The sequence below is a fragment of the Microcaecilia unicolor genome, chromosome 3, assembly GCF_901765095.1.
Source record: "Microcaecilia unicolor chromosome 3, aMicUni1.1, whole genome shotgun sequence".
NCBI classification, from domain to species: Eukaryota; Metazoa; Chordata; class Amphibia; order Gymnophiona; family Siphonopidae; genus Microcaecilia; species Microcaecilia unicolor.
In genome coordinates, this window is record NC_044033.1 from 116,692,402 (window position 1) to 116,708,742 (window position 16,341).

General features: G+C 42.6%; 1 protein-coding gene across 5 annotated transcripts in view; it reads left to right on the plus strand.

The window, feature by feature from the left end:
- PLCB1 (phospholipase C beta 1) overlaps window positions 1–16,341 on the plus strand; it is a 1,287,346-nt gene that overhangs the window by 774,989 nt on the left and 496,016 nt on the right. For all 5 annotated transcript variants that reach the window (XR_003941444.1, XM_030196316.1, XM_030196317.1 and 2 more), the window contains one exon: window positions 4,042–4,117. Coding sequence is in view for 4 of the 5 variants with exons in the window: in XM_030196316.1 (XP_030052176.1) it covers window positions 4,042–4,117 (76 nt within the window). In the remaining variant the exon portion in view is untranslated. The remainder of the gene's footprint in view (window positions 1–4,041; window positions 4,118–16,341) is intronic.

A 16,341-nucleotide genomic window follows, 5' to 3' on the forward strand; every position in this document is an offset into this window, starting at 1 on the left:
GGGGAAACTAGGGGTCTTCTAAGACTCCTTTAAGGTGCCATCTGGAAGCATCGGGCAGCAGCTTAGTGGCCTTATGCTCCTTGGAGGCATGATGAGCATAGCTTACAAGGTTTATTGCAAATTGTGTTCTTCATATACTGGAGTACTTAGATACCTTTTACCAGACCTTAATAGCTAGCCACTTAGGGAGTAATTCTATAAGGGGTTATCTAACAGGCAGTGAAAGCACTCATAAAGCCAATATTGTAGTCATTTATATATGTAGGTTGACACATACACATGTAAATGACAATAATCTGGCTACACACTATTCTGCAATCATGCATCCATTTTCAATGGTGCATACTTTGCTGGTAAACATTGACATTAGTAGAGTCTGAGAAGAGATAGTTGGGGCACATCATTTACACACCTAACTTATAAAATACTGTAAGTTTTGCATATATCTCCCCAATTCAGGTGTGAGTATTTATACCAGCTCTATAGCTAGCATAAGTGCTTGTGCCTAAACACATATGTACATATATACCCTATTACACATTCATTCTATAAAGGAAAGTATACACCTACTTTCCTGTATAGAAGGGTCTCCAAATAGGTGCTTTCTTGGTGCGTATGAACAGGTTCCCATTGATAGAATTGTCCTCTTGCCCCTTATTCTATGGCTGGGTGCCCCTATTCATGCATCCCCTTCATGCATAAATTTATAGAATACTAGCACTTGCACGGGGAAGTGAATACTTGCATGCATAAGTGTTAACAAGGCACGTAAGCGCTATCCTGTAAGGGAGCATTCAAGTGGCATAGTGCATAAATGCAAGGGAATATACACATGGGTGGGGCTCCCACTTGTACACATAAGGCCCAACATTCATCTGGCAGTGAGCAGTGTTTTTTGCTGACCACCGCGGGCGATAAACCCAGAAATTCAGTGCCAGGCCATATTTGGGCACCAGGAACCCAGAAATTCAGTGCCAGGCCATATTTGAGCACTGGCATTGAATTTCTGGGTTTGCAGAGCCAGCTAATGCATAGCTGGTTACGTGCAATATTCAGTGCTTAACTGGCAGTCCTGTTTATGCAGTTAACCTGGCTGGTTAAGTGCTGACTCGGCACTTAACCAGCCAAGTGCCGAGTCCATCCCTTGAACGCCCTCAAAAAAGCTGGTCTTCAATTTGCTTCTAACCAGTTATTTTCAGTGGCACTAGACTGGTTAGTGCCACTGAAAATTAGTGATTAGTGCCAAACAGGCAATTTAACTGGCCAGAATCCATTTCTGGCCATTTACATGCTTTAAATATCAACCCCGTAATTTACAGAATACTTTAAGTTACGCATGCTCTTGCCAAATTTACACAACCACAGTTATGGAATGGATGGTGAATTACGGGTATATAAATGTTAGGTATGCCAATGCCGGATTACACTGGTAACCTATAATACTAGTATTTTAAGATGCCATGGTAGAGCAGACTATCAGTGTGTAGCATCAGTTTATCTAAAAGGAGGTGATCAGTTATAGAATTGCCTTCTTAGCTTTTAACAAGGGGATTACCAACTAGTAAGATTTTTGGAATTTATGCTGATAAAAATCCTGATATCTCTACGAATGCTGTGGATGCAGAAATGGAAATTGGATTGCATATCTGAGAAGACCTTGAGGACTTTGCTATTTGTAGAATGTTATAAAGTGCAGTTAGATTTGTTTGCTTACATGATTTGATTTAATGTCTGTAAGGCTGATTGTATTAACTTGCAAACTGCCTAAAACCTTGTGATAAAGATTTTGGAGGAGGTTGGAGGAGTAGCCTAGTGGTTAGTGCAGTGGACTTTGATCCTGGGGAACTGAGTTCAATTCCCACTGCAGCTCCTTATGACTCTGGGCAAGTCACCTAACTCTCCATTGCCCCAATACAAAATAAGTACCTAAATATATGTAAACCACTTTGAATGTAATTGCAAAAACCTCAGAAAGGCAGTATATCAAGTCCCATTTCCCTTTCCCTTTTATGTCTGCTGAAATAAATAACTTTGACCAAGTAAACTGGATTCAATTGAACTAACAATTGTATGATAGGGTAGCTAAACAAGTTTGGATTGAATTTGAAACTGCTGAATCCAGTTTGGGAATATTGGATAGCAAAATCAAACCACAGGGTGGGCCCCAGTTTGAATTGTCAAATGCAAATCACTGAAAGCTTGAATTGTGTAAATGCTGACCATTGAGGCCCACCTCTGATCTCATGTGTCTAGTCCAGGGGCATAGCTAGGTTGGGCCATGGGGGCATGGGCCCCCGCAGATTTAGCCCTGGCCCCCCTGATTTCACCCCCCCCCCCCCGCTTCTGCCCCTCCCCCACCACATTCGCTGACCCTCCTGCTGCCGCCAACCCTCCCCCACCGCCACAGCCAGGTACCTTTGCTGGCGGGTGTCCCCAACTCCCGCCAGCCAAAGTCCTTTTCAGCGTCGGTCTCCGGCGCATTGCTGATCTGGATTCTGTTTCTGTGAGTCCTGACATCCTGCATGTAGGAACGTGCAGGATGTTAGGACTCACAGAAACAGAATCCAGATCAGCGAATGCGCCGGACTCGGAGACTGGCACTGAAGGGGAATTCGGCTGGGGGGGGGGGGATGGGGATCCCTGCCAGCAAAGGTACCTGGTGGTGGCGGGGGAGAGTTGGCGGCAGAGGGAGGGGGTCGAAAGGGACATTTTATAAAGCTCATCATATGACAATGTGTGATTAGCCATAACCTGCTGTAGGACTAAACTGTTAGTAAATGGCCCTCTAAGCAGGCCAGACTTCGGCGGGAGGGGGGTCCAGAGCCCGAGGGGAGGGGGCACATTTTAGCCCCCCCCCCGGCGCCACCAACTCCCGCCGCCATTGCTGAAGCCCCCTGCCATTGCCAAACCTCCCCGCCACCAACTTTGACCCCCCCCCCCGCCGACCCGCCGTCGCCTACCTTTGCTGGCGGGGGACCCCAACTCCCGCCAGCCGAGCCAAGGTCCTCTTCTTCCCAATCCCGCGCAAGGCTTCGTTCTAGTCTGACATCCTGCATGTTGTACATGCAGGATGTCAGACTCACAGAAACAGAACGAAGCCTTGCAAGATGGCTTTGTTCTGTTTCGGCTCGGCTGGCGGGTGTTGGGATCCCTCGCCAGCAAAGGTAGGCGACGGCGGGTTGGCGGCGGGAGGAGGTCAGGTGGGTTGGCAGCAGGGGGGGTCCAGGGGCAAATCTACGGGGGCCCAGGACCCCGTGGCCCCATAATGGCTACGCCACTGCCCCTAAGATATTTTTTTAAGAAACACAATCGTGAGTAAATCGAAATCCAGTATTCTGAGCTTAGACCAGAGAAAGTCTACTCATCCCTAGCTTATATAATGTGTAATATTTAAGGATGTTGTCAAGAGTATAGCATTCCTGACCACACACTTCTGTTTTTATTTTTTGTATTATTTATATGCCACGTATGCAGCATTTATTAATCTTACTGTTTGTAAGGTAGAACTGCTTTGCAAGGTACAAACCAAGCTATCTGCTTGGATTTCCAAGTCCATATGGATCTGTCAATTGCTAGTACAATTCTCAGAAAACTGCTCTCAGGTACCCTGCATTCATATGGCAATCATGACGCCCTCCCGCCACCCCCGGTATTTAGCCGGCGGCGGGCAGCACTTTTACACTCCTGAGGCAGGCTGTTTAGCCGAAACACGGTGACCGTGTCAGGTCACATTAATAAAGGCTGTTTGTTGGACTGCACATTGTTTCACGTGTTTTTACTCCAACTTTTGGTTTGCTGCAACAAACATAGCACACCATATACGGGACTATCAACAAAATACAAGGGCATATGGTACAGCATTTAGCATAATGTTTATTATATGTTTGCTTTAAGAGCATAAAATGTTGGTAGGAGAATTGGTTGTTGTGTGAGTGACGTTAATGTTCTTCTAGTTTTCCTGCTGGCCAGTCCAGATTGAAAACGATGTGGTTTTTAATATTTTATGTCCCCACCTCACACTGTTTTATTTTCATTTCACAGCATATATCGCTTATTTTCAGCTGACAGGAAACGAGTGGAAACCGCATTAGAGTCATGTAGTCTTCCATCTGGCAGGGTAAGCACTTGCATCTTATGGCAATGTAATTAATTATATGACCTTGCAAACAAATCTGCAAACTGAAAAATAAATAAAGTAGAAAGGGAAACATTCTTCAGTTGGGGCCAGACATACGAAAGGGTTTTTGTCATTCCATGTCTAAAAGAAAATAATACATCTGTCTCTCTGTGTTGCATTGAAAGCTAGTTCTTATTCAGTTTTAAGGTTTATGGATTTGATTAACCGCCTTTTGACATGCAGCATCAAAGGGTCACATAAAAACAGAAGACAAAATACTGGCAAAGACAGACAAAGGCAGATAAGAAACATAAGGGCCATAGATAAAATCAAATTGTCAGTTTACAATAACAATATGAACAGAAGAGAGGATAGATCTGTGAAACACACAAGGAGCTCTGCATAGACTGCAGCAGAACATAAAATGAGAACAGAAAGAAAAGTACTGAAATTTGGCTGAAATGGCCCGGCGACATTACAGCCCCCCGGCAGCAGCTTCGCCGTTGGGCAACAAGATTGAGCACCCGGGAGAGGGGGCGTTACCAAGATGGCGGTAATGTGAGTGCGTCTCGAGAAGTCGCTCTTCACTGCTCGAGTGAGATGGATTTCCTACCTTCACGATGCCGCATACAAAGCGGAAAGGAACTGTGAGGCTTCCCCCGCCACCCGCAGCTTCTTCCTCCCCACTCCAGGGCAGTATGGAGTTCTTTCTCATGCGCACGTCTCAGAGTGGAGAGACGGGGTTACCCGCAGCAGGGCCATCTGGTGGAGCGGAGTCCCCGCTGGGTTTGGAAACATCTTTATCCCCGCCTCCTGATTCATCTGCCCTCCGTGCCTGGCTTCTGTGATGGTGAGGGGAGCAGGCACCCGAGAACCCACGATGGTCAATAAGGAGCCAGCAAGCGGAGGTCCCTTGCCACGAGAAAGAAGCCGAGAAAGAGAGGTCCTGGTGTCGGAAGGACCCGGAACAACTCCAGAGGTGAATTTAGAGAGGATTTGGCTAATGCTGAGCAAAATTGATTCAACTCTTCAAAATACTTCAGAAAAAGTAAATACTCTATCTGTGAAATTTGAGGACATGGTAAAAAATTTAGAAACGGTTAAAGAAGACTTGACGACACAAGTTAAAGATTTAAAAAAAGATGTTGATCAATTGCAAGAATTTAAAATGACGGTGATAAAAAACAATTTGGCAATGCATAGGAAAATTGAACAGATTGAGAACTTCAATAGAAGATTAAATCTCCAAGTACTGAATTTTCCTAAGATTCCTGGTAACACCCCTAATGAACTGTTTAAAAAATACCTGCAAGATAATTTGAAAATGCCTCAAGAACTTATTCCCCCAGTAAATAAAATATATTATCTTCCAATAAGTTCAGGTGGAAAAGAAGGAAAGAAAGAAGGTGCTGGAGCGGTTGGAATAGACTTTAATAATCTGTCGGCAATTCTGGAGCAATCCATTGAAATAGCCCCAGAAAGAGCTACCCTTTTGGCTTCCCTGGTTTTTGAACAGGACCTTAATACAATTTTAAAGCTGTACTTTAAATTTTCAAAGGTTCCTTTTTATGGCACTAAATTGTGGATATTTCCGGATGTTACTAAAGTAACTCAAGAACGCAGGAAATTATTTTTGGCAATGAAACAGGATGTCCTCAAGTTAGGTGGCTCATTTCTGTTAGCGTATCCTTGCAAATGCCTGGTCAGGTTTAGTGGGATAAAGTATGTATTCTATGACTCAGAACAGCTGAAATCCTTTTTGGATATGAAACAACTTCGCACAGATTCGGATAAATGAAGCGAGACAAATTGCACACATAAACCGCATTATGTATATTTCTGTTATGTTACCTTTAGATACTCCACTAATATTGTAACCCCCCCTTTACTTTGAGGTCTAAGGAAGCAGGTACATTTATTTCTTTTTATATTTGTTTCCTCAATATTTACATTATGCTGTTTTTCTGTAACAAGTGTTATACTTGTAAGAAATTGAAAATTTTATAAATAAAATATAAAAAAAAAGAATTTAGCTGAAATAACCACTCCATATGTGATGAGGTAGTTTATTCCAAAGCAAGAGGGCCTGGTACATAAGTGAAAAGAGCAAGAAGCATGAAATCTCGTGGGAGATGCAGAGAGGTGCCACAGCAGATTGAGTTGTGAAGATTAGACAGGGTGTGAGGAGGTATGAAGAATTAATGGAGATGTTCTGTACTAAGGAAAACTTATGTAGAAGGCACAGCATTTCAAGAGAAGTATTTGAAAAGATATAGGCAGCCAGTGCTGCTTGTATGCTGACTGCCTTATTTTGAATGCATTGCAACCTTTGGATAGAAGTACGGTGTGATCTGATCAGCAAAGAACTGCAATAATCCTGACAGATAAAGGAAGTGAAACACTAAAGGCCAGATTCCATAAATGGCGTCTAAAGTGTAGACACATCTGATTAACGCACCTAGCGCTATTCTATATAATGTGCCTAAAGTTAGGTGTGGTGTATAGAATAGCGCATAAGACTGGGGAACATAACATTTAAGCATGGTTATTATGCCACTGAAAACCTGGTATAAATACCCACACCTAAGTATAGGCACAGTCCCCCGAATTCTATAACAATGTGCGTAAATTTGAGCAATGCCCCTAACACGCCCACACTCCTCCTATGGCCAAGCTACACACATTAGAATTTCAGCTACACACATTAGAATTTATGCACGCTCCTTTTTAGAATACACCTAAGAAGAAGTGCGCATACATTCTAATTATTGCCAATTAGTGATGATAATTGGTTGTTATTGGCCAATTATTATCACTGATTGGCTCATTACTCAATTGAGTAGCATAGGTAAATTGGCCGCATTCAGTGGCGTAGGAAGGGGGGCAGTGGGGCGGTCCGCCCCGGGTGCACGCTGCTGGGGGGTGTCATCTCCGTTGGTTCCTTGCTTGCTCTGCCCCGGAACAGGTTACTTCCTGTTATGGGGCAGAGAGAGCAAGGAACCAATGGAGCCGACGCAGCTCCCAGCGATGTGGACTCGGGGGCGGATCGGCCCTCCCGCCCGCCCCTCGCTTCTAAAGTAAGTAACAATGCGCTCCGGGGGGGAGGGTGTGCACCGGAAGGGGGGGGCGTGCCGAGGGGGGTGCTGTGCTGCACCTGGGGGGGTGCGCAGCGGCGACACGCTCTGGGTGTCAGCTGCCCTCGCTACGGCACTGGCCGCATTCACAGTTTAACACACACTACTCACGGCACCTTATATAGAATTCACCTCTAAGGGTGGAAGTGATCAACATGGGCTACTGTTAAGACAGGTTATTTTAAACTGTTAACTTGGGCACTGTTCTACAACCAGAATGCTTCCAAAATAAATGTAATGAAAAACTTACTAATTATTGGTCACTGATAAACAAAAATTATGCTTAAAACTGTTAATTAGCTTTACTTTTCAAGATATGCTACTGGGTTAAAATATGCGACCCTTGACTTGTGAATGATGGAAGATAATAAGTGAGATCAAAAGGGAAAGGATCTTAGCGTAAACTGAAAATGTTTAAAATACATCTTTGACAGCATCTATGAATAAATCTATGACCAGGTTTGGACAGTACTTGTTTGATATGCGAAACAATGAATGATGCAATCTGAATGTGATATTGTAGTATGCAAGATACAAATTTTGTTGTGTTACTTGTAGAATTCATGGATGATGCAACTATAACTCATCTTGAATAACTCAGATGATCAAATTGCCTTATACCAGCTCCGGAGTTCATATAGGGGTCCTTTTACTAAGCTGCGTAAGCGTCTATGTGTGCCCAACATGCACCAAAATGGAGCTACCGCTTGGCTACCACGTGGCTCTTGCGGTAATTTCATTTTTGGAGCGCATCCAATACGCACGGCTGAAAAATAATTTTTATTTTTGGCCACACGTATTGGATGTGCGCCAAGTGGCATTTGGCGCGTGTAGGTCATTACCGCCCAGTTACCGCGTGAGACTTTACCACTAGGTCAATGGCTGTCTTACTTCTCGGTGTTTTGTTTGATTTTACAAAGGGAGACGTTTCTGTTTAGCCAAAAGGAAGCAGTGTACTTGTTTAAACAATACAGATAACTTTTGCTATGTTTGTGGTCAAGTGCCTTTTGCGTCACAAAAGTGGGGTACAACCACTGTGATTAAGAAAGTCTACCACTTTTATATTGGCTGCAAAATTGGAGGTCAGGAAAGGAGCATGGTCCCATACATATGCTGCAACACTTGTGCAACCAATCTTCATCAGTGGTTGAACAGGAAAAGGAAACATATGCCTTTTGCAGGGTCAATGATTTGAAGAGAATGGACAGATCATATCAGCAATTATTTCTTCTGCATGGTGCCTCCAGTTGGAAAACATTTGTCAAAGAAACAAATGCGGGCTGTGAAGTATCCAAACATTCCATCATCTATACAGAGAAGGACTGCCAGTTTCTGATGCACCAGAATCATTCACATTTGGGTCCAACAAGGAAAAGGATGAAACTTCTGATCCTGAACCACACCTCATAAGACAAGGTGAACTGGATGACATTGTCAGGGATTTTGAACAATCTAATGCAGATTTATTGGGCTCCAGACTACAGCAGTAGACTCTCCTAGCAGGGTTTCTATGTTCCATGACCGTCAAAAGGATCTTGACTCATTCTACTTCATGGAAGGTGATCTTGTAGCCTGCAACAATATCAATGGTCTAACGACACCCCTCAACCTCATTCATTGATTCATTGAAGATGAGTCTTAAAGCTATTTTGCTGCAAAATGGCAAAGTTTTGCCATCAATTCCAGCTGGGAAAGTTTTGCCATCAATTCCAGCTGGTCATGTACTTCATATGAAGGAAACCTATGAGAACATGAAATAACTTTTGAGGTGGCAGCCTTGTGGCAACTTGAAGGTTGTTGCTCTCTTGCTTCATTCTCAGACTCCTATTGTGCTGTAGATAGCATTATAACAATCATTTCTTTGCTCCTCCATATAAGAAGCAAACAAATGACTAAGGAAGTCCTTGTCTCTAACTAAGCCCTCATCTGGGCATTAAGATGCATTTCTTGTTTCTTTAAATAAGAATTTAAACCTTTAACATTCAGGCTAACAACCTGAAGGAATGACATTACTTCCACAAAAGACTCAAAGTAAAAAAAAAATGCAAATATCCACCTCCAGCATACCATTCACATCACTCATTCACACATAACACTTTGCAAACACTCAGCCAAAAGAGTATGTCATCCTCCAAGAATCAAACATCAGGAACAATAACATCCCCTCAATTAGCATGGCTGCACTTAGGAGGGAATTAAATACATGGTGCTCAAAATTTGACTATTTTATAAAGGTTGCATATGCTTCATAGAATAGCACTTAGAGCAGATTCCTGTGCCCAACCCTGGGGGCTGGACATGTTAGTTGAAACCTGGTGGGCAAGTTGGGCGTGGATCATAAGAACATAAGAGTAGCCATACTGGGTCAGACCAATGGTCCATCTAGCACAGTATCCTGTTTTCCAAACAGTGGCCTAGCCAGGTCACAAGTACCTGGCAGGAACCTAAATCATAGCAACACTCCATACTACAAATCCCAGGGCAAGCAGTTGCTTCCCATGTCTACCTCAATAGCAGACTATGGACTTTTCCTCCAGGAATTTGTCCAAACCTTTTTTAAACCCAGATACACTAACCGCTGTTACCACATCCTCCAGCAAAGAGTTCCAGAGCTTAACTATTCGTTGAGTGAAAAAATATTTCCTTCTATTTGTTTTAAAAGTATTTCCATGTAACTTCTTCAAGTGTCCCCTAGTCTTTTGGAACGAGTGAAAAATCGATTTACTTCTACTCGTTCTACACCACTCAGGATTTTGTAGACCTCAATCATATCTCCCCTCATCTGTCTTTTTTCCAAGCTGAAGAGCCCTAACTTCTCAGAACCACCATATTCTGTAACATTGTGCCCAACTATGTCTCTGACTTGCCCATGGCCATGCCCCTTTTGGGTTGCACACTATGAGAATTGGCCACCCTGAAAGGAGCAGCTCGCAGAGTAAAAAACTTGCATCAGGCGTGGATGCTGTTTAAAAACACCATCCTGGAGGTTCAGGACAAATATATTCCACGTATTAGAAAAAAGGGAAAAAAGACTAAACGTCAGCCGGCGTGGCTAAACAGTAAGATAAAGGAAATCATTAGAGCCAAAAAACAATCCTTCAGAAAGTGGAGAAGAGAACCAACTGAAAGTAACAGGATAGATCATAAGGAATGCCAAGCCAAATGCAAAGCGGAGATAAGGAGGGCAAAAAAGGACTTTGAGAAGAAATTAGCGTTGGAAGCAAAAATACATAGTAAAAACTTTTTTAGATACATTAAAAGCAGGAAACCGGCCAAAGAGTCGGTTGGGCCGCTGGACGAAAATGGTGTTAAAGGGGCGATCAAGGAGGACAAAGCCGTAGCGGAGAAATTAAATGAATTCTTTGCTTCGGTCTTCACCGAGGAGGATTTGGGGGGGACACCGGTGCCGGAAAGAATATTTGAAGCGGGGGAGTCGGAGAAACTAAACAAATTCTCTGTAACCTTGGAGGATGTAATGGGTCAGTTCAGCAAGCTGAAGAGTAGTAAATCACCGGGACCTGATGGTATTCATCCCAGAGTATTAATAGAACTAAAAAATGAACTTGCGGAGCTACTGTTAGAAATATGCAATCTGTCCCTAAAATTGAGTGTAATACCGGAAGACTGGAGGGTAGCCAATGTTACTCCGATTTTTAAGAAAGGTTCCAGAGGAGATCCGGGAAATTATAGACCGGTGAGTCTGACGTCGGTGCCGGGCAAGATGGTGGAGGCTATTATTAAGAATAAAATTGCAGAGCATATACAAAAACATGGACTGATGAGACAAAGTCAGCACGGATTTAGTGAAGGGAAGTCTTGCCTCACCAATCTAATGCATTTTTTTGAGGGGGTAAGCAAACATGTGGACAATGGGGAGCCGGTTGATATTGTATATCTGGATTTTCAGAAGGCGTTTGACAAAGTGCCGCACGAAAGACTCCTGAAGAAATTGCAGAGTCATGGAATCGGAGGTAGGGTATTATTATGGATTAAGAACTGGTTGAAAGATAGGAAGCAGAGAGTAGGATTGCGTGGCCAGTATTCTCAGTGGAGGAGGGTAGTTAGTGGGGTCCCGCAGGGGTCTGTGCTGGGTCCGTTGCTTTTTAATGTATTTATAAATGACCTAGAGATGGGAATAACTAGTGAGGTAATTAAATTCGCCGATGACACAAAATTATTCAGGGTCGTCAAGTCGCAGGAGGAATGTGAACGATTACAGGAGGACCTTGCGAGACTGGGAGAATGGGCGTGCAAGTGGCAGATGAAGTTCAATGTTGACAAGTGCAAAGTGATGCATGTGGGTAAGAGGAACCCGAATTATAGCCACGTCTTGCAAGGTTCCGCGTTAGGAGTTACGGATCAAGAAAGGGATCTGGGTGTCGTCGTCGATGATACGCTGAAACCTTCTGCTCAGTGTGCTGCTGCGGCTAGGAAAGCGAATAGAATGTTGGGTGTTATTAAGAAGGGTATGGAGTCCAGGTGTGCGGATGTTATAATGCCGTTGTATCGCTCCATGGTGCGACCGCACCTGGAGTATTGTGTTCAGTACTGGTCTCCGTATCTCAAAAAAGATATAGTAGAATTGGAAAAGGTACAGCGAAGGGCGACGAAAATGATAGTGGGGATGGGACGACTTTCCTATGAAGAGAGGCTGAGAAGGCTAGGGCTTTTCAGCTTGGAGAAGAGACGGCTGAGGGGAGATATGATAGAAGTGTATAAAATAATGAGTGGAATGGATCGGGTGGATGTGAAGCGACTGTTCACGCTATCCAAAAATACTAGGACTAGAGGGCATGAGTTGAAGCTACAGTGTGGTAAATTTAAAACGAATCGGAGAAAATTTTTCTTCACCCAACGTGTAATTAGACTCTGGAATTCATTGCCGGAGAACGTGGTACGGGCGGTTAGCTTGACGGAGTTTAAAAAGGGGTTAGATAGATTCCTAAAGGACAAGTCCATAGACCGCTATTAAATGGACTGGAAAAATTCCTCATTTTTAGGTATAACTTGTCTGGAATGTTTTTACGTTTGGGGAGCGTGCCAGGTGCCCTTGACCTGGATTGGCCACTGTCGGTGACAGGATGCTGGGCTAGATGGACCTTTGGTCTTTCCCAGTATGGCACTACTTATGTACTTATGTACTTATGAATTATAGAATAGCACACAGCCAGATGCACACACAAATCATAACAGGTGCCAATTAACATCAATAATTGGTTGTTTGCGTCCAATTATTACACATTAATGGCTTGTTTTCCAATTAAGTTGTTTGTGCATCGTGGACCAAATTTGGGCATCACATATAGTATCCAGGGGATAGGACCTCCTATTGAGAAGACACTAAGGGGCTCATTTTCAAAAGAGAAATATGTCCAAAAAGTGGCATAAATCTTCATTTGGATGTTTTTCTCACAAAAAATGTCCAAATTGGTATTTTCAAAACCAATTTTCAGACATTTTTCTATGAAGTCCATCAGAAGTGCATTCAAATCACAAGGGGGCGTATTGGGGTGTGTTAAGGATGAGATTTGGGCATTCCTTGGATGTTTTTCTGCCATAATGGAACAAAACAATAACATCCAGGGCTATAAGTTGAACATTTTGGTAGACCTGTTTTATTAATGAATAAACCATCAACAACAAACAGTACTCCTGTTTGTTGTTGATGTTTTAGGTACCTCCTATTATATATATATATATATATATATATATATATATATATATATATATATATATATATATATATATATATCCCCTATTAGGATTAAGAAGTTATTAATGAATAAGCCACAAAAAGTACCCTAAATGACCAGATGACTACTGCAGGAATAAAGGAATGACACCCCCTACTACTTACACTCACTAACTCACCTCTCGTTTAGACTACTGCAATCTGCTTCTTGCTGGCCTCCCACTTAGTCACCTCTCCCCTCTCCAGTCGGTTCAAAACTCTGCTGCCCGTCTCATCTTCCGCCAGGGTCGCTTTACTCATACTACCCCTCTCCTCAAGACCCTTCACTGGCTCCCTATCCGTTTTCGCATCCTGTTCAAACTTCTTCTACTAACCTATAAATGTATTCACTCTGCTGCTCCCCAGTATCTCTCCACACTCGTCCTTCCCTACACCCCTTCCCGTGCACTCTGCTCCATGGATAAATCCTTCTTATCTGTTCCCTTCTCCACTACTGCCAACTCCAGACTTCGCGCCTTCTGTCTCGCTGCACCCTACGCCTGGAATAAACTTCCTGAGCCCCTACGTCTTGCCCCATCCTTGGCCACCTTTAAATCTAGACTGAAAACCCACCTCTTTAACATTGCTTTTGACTCGTAACCACTTGTAACCACTCGCCTCCACCTACCCTCCTCTCTTCCTTCCCGTTCACATTAATTGATTTGATTACTTTATTTATTTTTTGTCTATTAGATTGTAAGCTCTTTGAGCAGGGACTGTCTTTCTTCTATGTTTGTACAGCGCTGCGTATGCCTTGTAGCGCTATAGAAATGCTAAATAGTAGTAGTAGTAGTAACTCCCCCTCCACAAAGATGTAAATGAAAACAGTTCATACCAGGCTCTATGACAGCTTCTGATGTTATGGCCAGTTCTATTACAGCAGCCTAATGGTGAGTGCAATGCACTGTAGAGAAGGTGAACCAGGCCCATAATCCACTAACTATTGCACTTGTGGTGGAAAGTGTCATCCCTCCCCCCCAAACCTAATGTTTCCACATATAGGTGACACCTTCCGCCATAAGGACTATTGTAGTGGTGTATAGTTACAGTAGATACAGTAATTATTTTGTGGGTTTTGAAGGGCTCACCATTCAATATAAGGGGGTAATGGTGAGATGTATACCTAGGAGCTTTTATATGAAGTCCACTGCAATGTCCCCTACAGTGCCCCACTGGTCTGCTGGGATGCCTGTGTGGCCGACTAGTCTACTAGGAAAGCTGGCTCCTACATCCCAGGAAAATGGTCCACAACTACATCTAGGAAATGGTCATTTTCACTAATTGATTTTTAGACATTTTCAACAAAATGTCCAAAGTCAGATTTATATGTCATATCGAAAATGCTCCTCCGCGCGAAGCTATGCTAAGTTAGTACACATTAATTTTTGTACCCTCACTGTGTTATGAAGTCCACACACATTCTCCAACCATGATGTGCCTAGTTCCTGCCCCCTGACGCAATATGCATTTATTGAGTGAATTAGCATGCACAAACCTTCATGCCACTGTGGAAGCTGTTAACGTGCTTCCATGGTAGCGGTTAACACACTTAAATTTGCATGTTAACAACTTTAAACACTTTAGTAAAAGGACCCCTTAGATTGTAAGCCTCCGTTCAGGTACTGGAAAATACATACTATACCTGAACATAACGTGCCTTCAACTGAAAAAGGCATGAGCAACACCCAAAATCTCTTAATTTGGGCTAAACACTGTGAGAATAACCAGAAAAGGTCATTCAGTTCTGTGGTATTTCAGTGTAAACAGGAAATTCATCTGATTCAGTCAATGATTTAAACCCTGGGTTGAATTTCCAGAGATCCACCCTTTCTGGATCATTTTTAGCCTGGAAGGAAGATCACACCTTTCAAGAGAATTGTACCCATCTCTAATACAGTCACATAGATTAATTAATTTCACTGCAATTTCCAATTGAAAGCCAACTGAAAAGAAAAGCAAATTATATGGTTAATAATAATAGTAATGATGTAGTGAGAATCAGAATGCATTCAGTGTTTACATTCACATAATCAGCTCATTTTTCATGTAGTAAAAGAAAAACACAAAATGTCAGAAAAACTGTGGCACACCCTATTCATAGAATAATGTAGAATAAATAGACCTCAAAAATAAATCACATTTGGCAATGTGTGCAACTTGATGATTAAGGTAAAACCGGGCCTTCCAAAGTATAAAGGTTAATATCATAAATATTTAGAATCTTCAACAAATTATGTAAACTAACACAAATGAAATGCATTGCAGAACCTTTCACAAAACCATCAAGATTTGAAGTGGTATTAAAAGCAGATCATTCTACAAGGTTTAGTATAGTTGTTCTTTGGGATAAGGGCAGCACACTTTTGCACAATAAGAATCCTGTTCACAGTACAAAATCTGGAAACCAATGTTCTTTATTATAAGAAACATAAATCTCAAAAGATAATAGTCACATTTCGGACAAATGGTATCTGGACTCAACACGGGCTTGTTTTGGCACTTATAGGGTACCAACAAGATACCATTAAATCATGATGAAAATATGAGGGTATTGGATCACACAGTCTCGTCCATTTGGTCAAGAAGCCTGTTCACCCACATCAAGTACTGCCATCCTAGTATACTTGAGAATCAGCGGCAGCCAGCACCCTTCTGCTGCTATCACAAGAACCCTTACAGAGAGGACGTACAGAACCCAGTATTGCTCTGTTGCTATAATGATGTCCTTGTAGTTTGCTTTTCTTCCACATTACTAATGATGGATATGCTCCCCCAAAAAACATTCTGGGATAAATATTTAGCCAGCTGTGGTTAACATATTGTTGGCTACCAGTGCTTGAATATTCAGTTCTGGGCCATGTCCAGGAACTGGCATTGAATATCCGGATTTGTGCGGACAGCTATCCCTTAATCAGTTAACTGCAATATTCAGTACATAACTAAGTTAAACTGGACAAAGATAGGACTGTGTTTTTTTGCACTCCTATTTATCCGGTTAACCTATGCAGTTACCCATGGATTCTATATAGCACCTAGAAATCTGCGCCGAAATCCAGGCATAGTCTATAACACCGTGCATAACTTAACAAGCTAATTAATGTTGATAACAGCACTTAGCAAGCAATAATGAGCACTAATTGACAATAATTAGAATTTATGCGCACAACTCGCTAAGCATAATCTATAACGCAGTATATCTAACTTCTAACGTGCCGACAAAAAGGGGGTGTGGTTATGGGCGGGGAAATGGGCGTTTTGTGAGCATTCTGAAATTTATGCATGGTTATAGAATATGGCCCAGTGCGTATATATCTACATGCCTGGATTTACGCCACATTTTCATTGGTGTAAATGGAGGC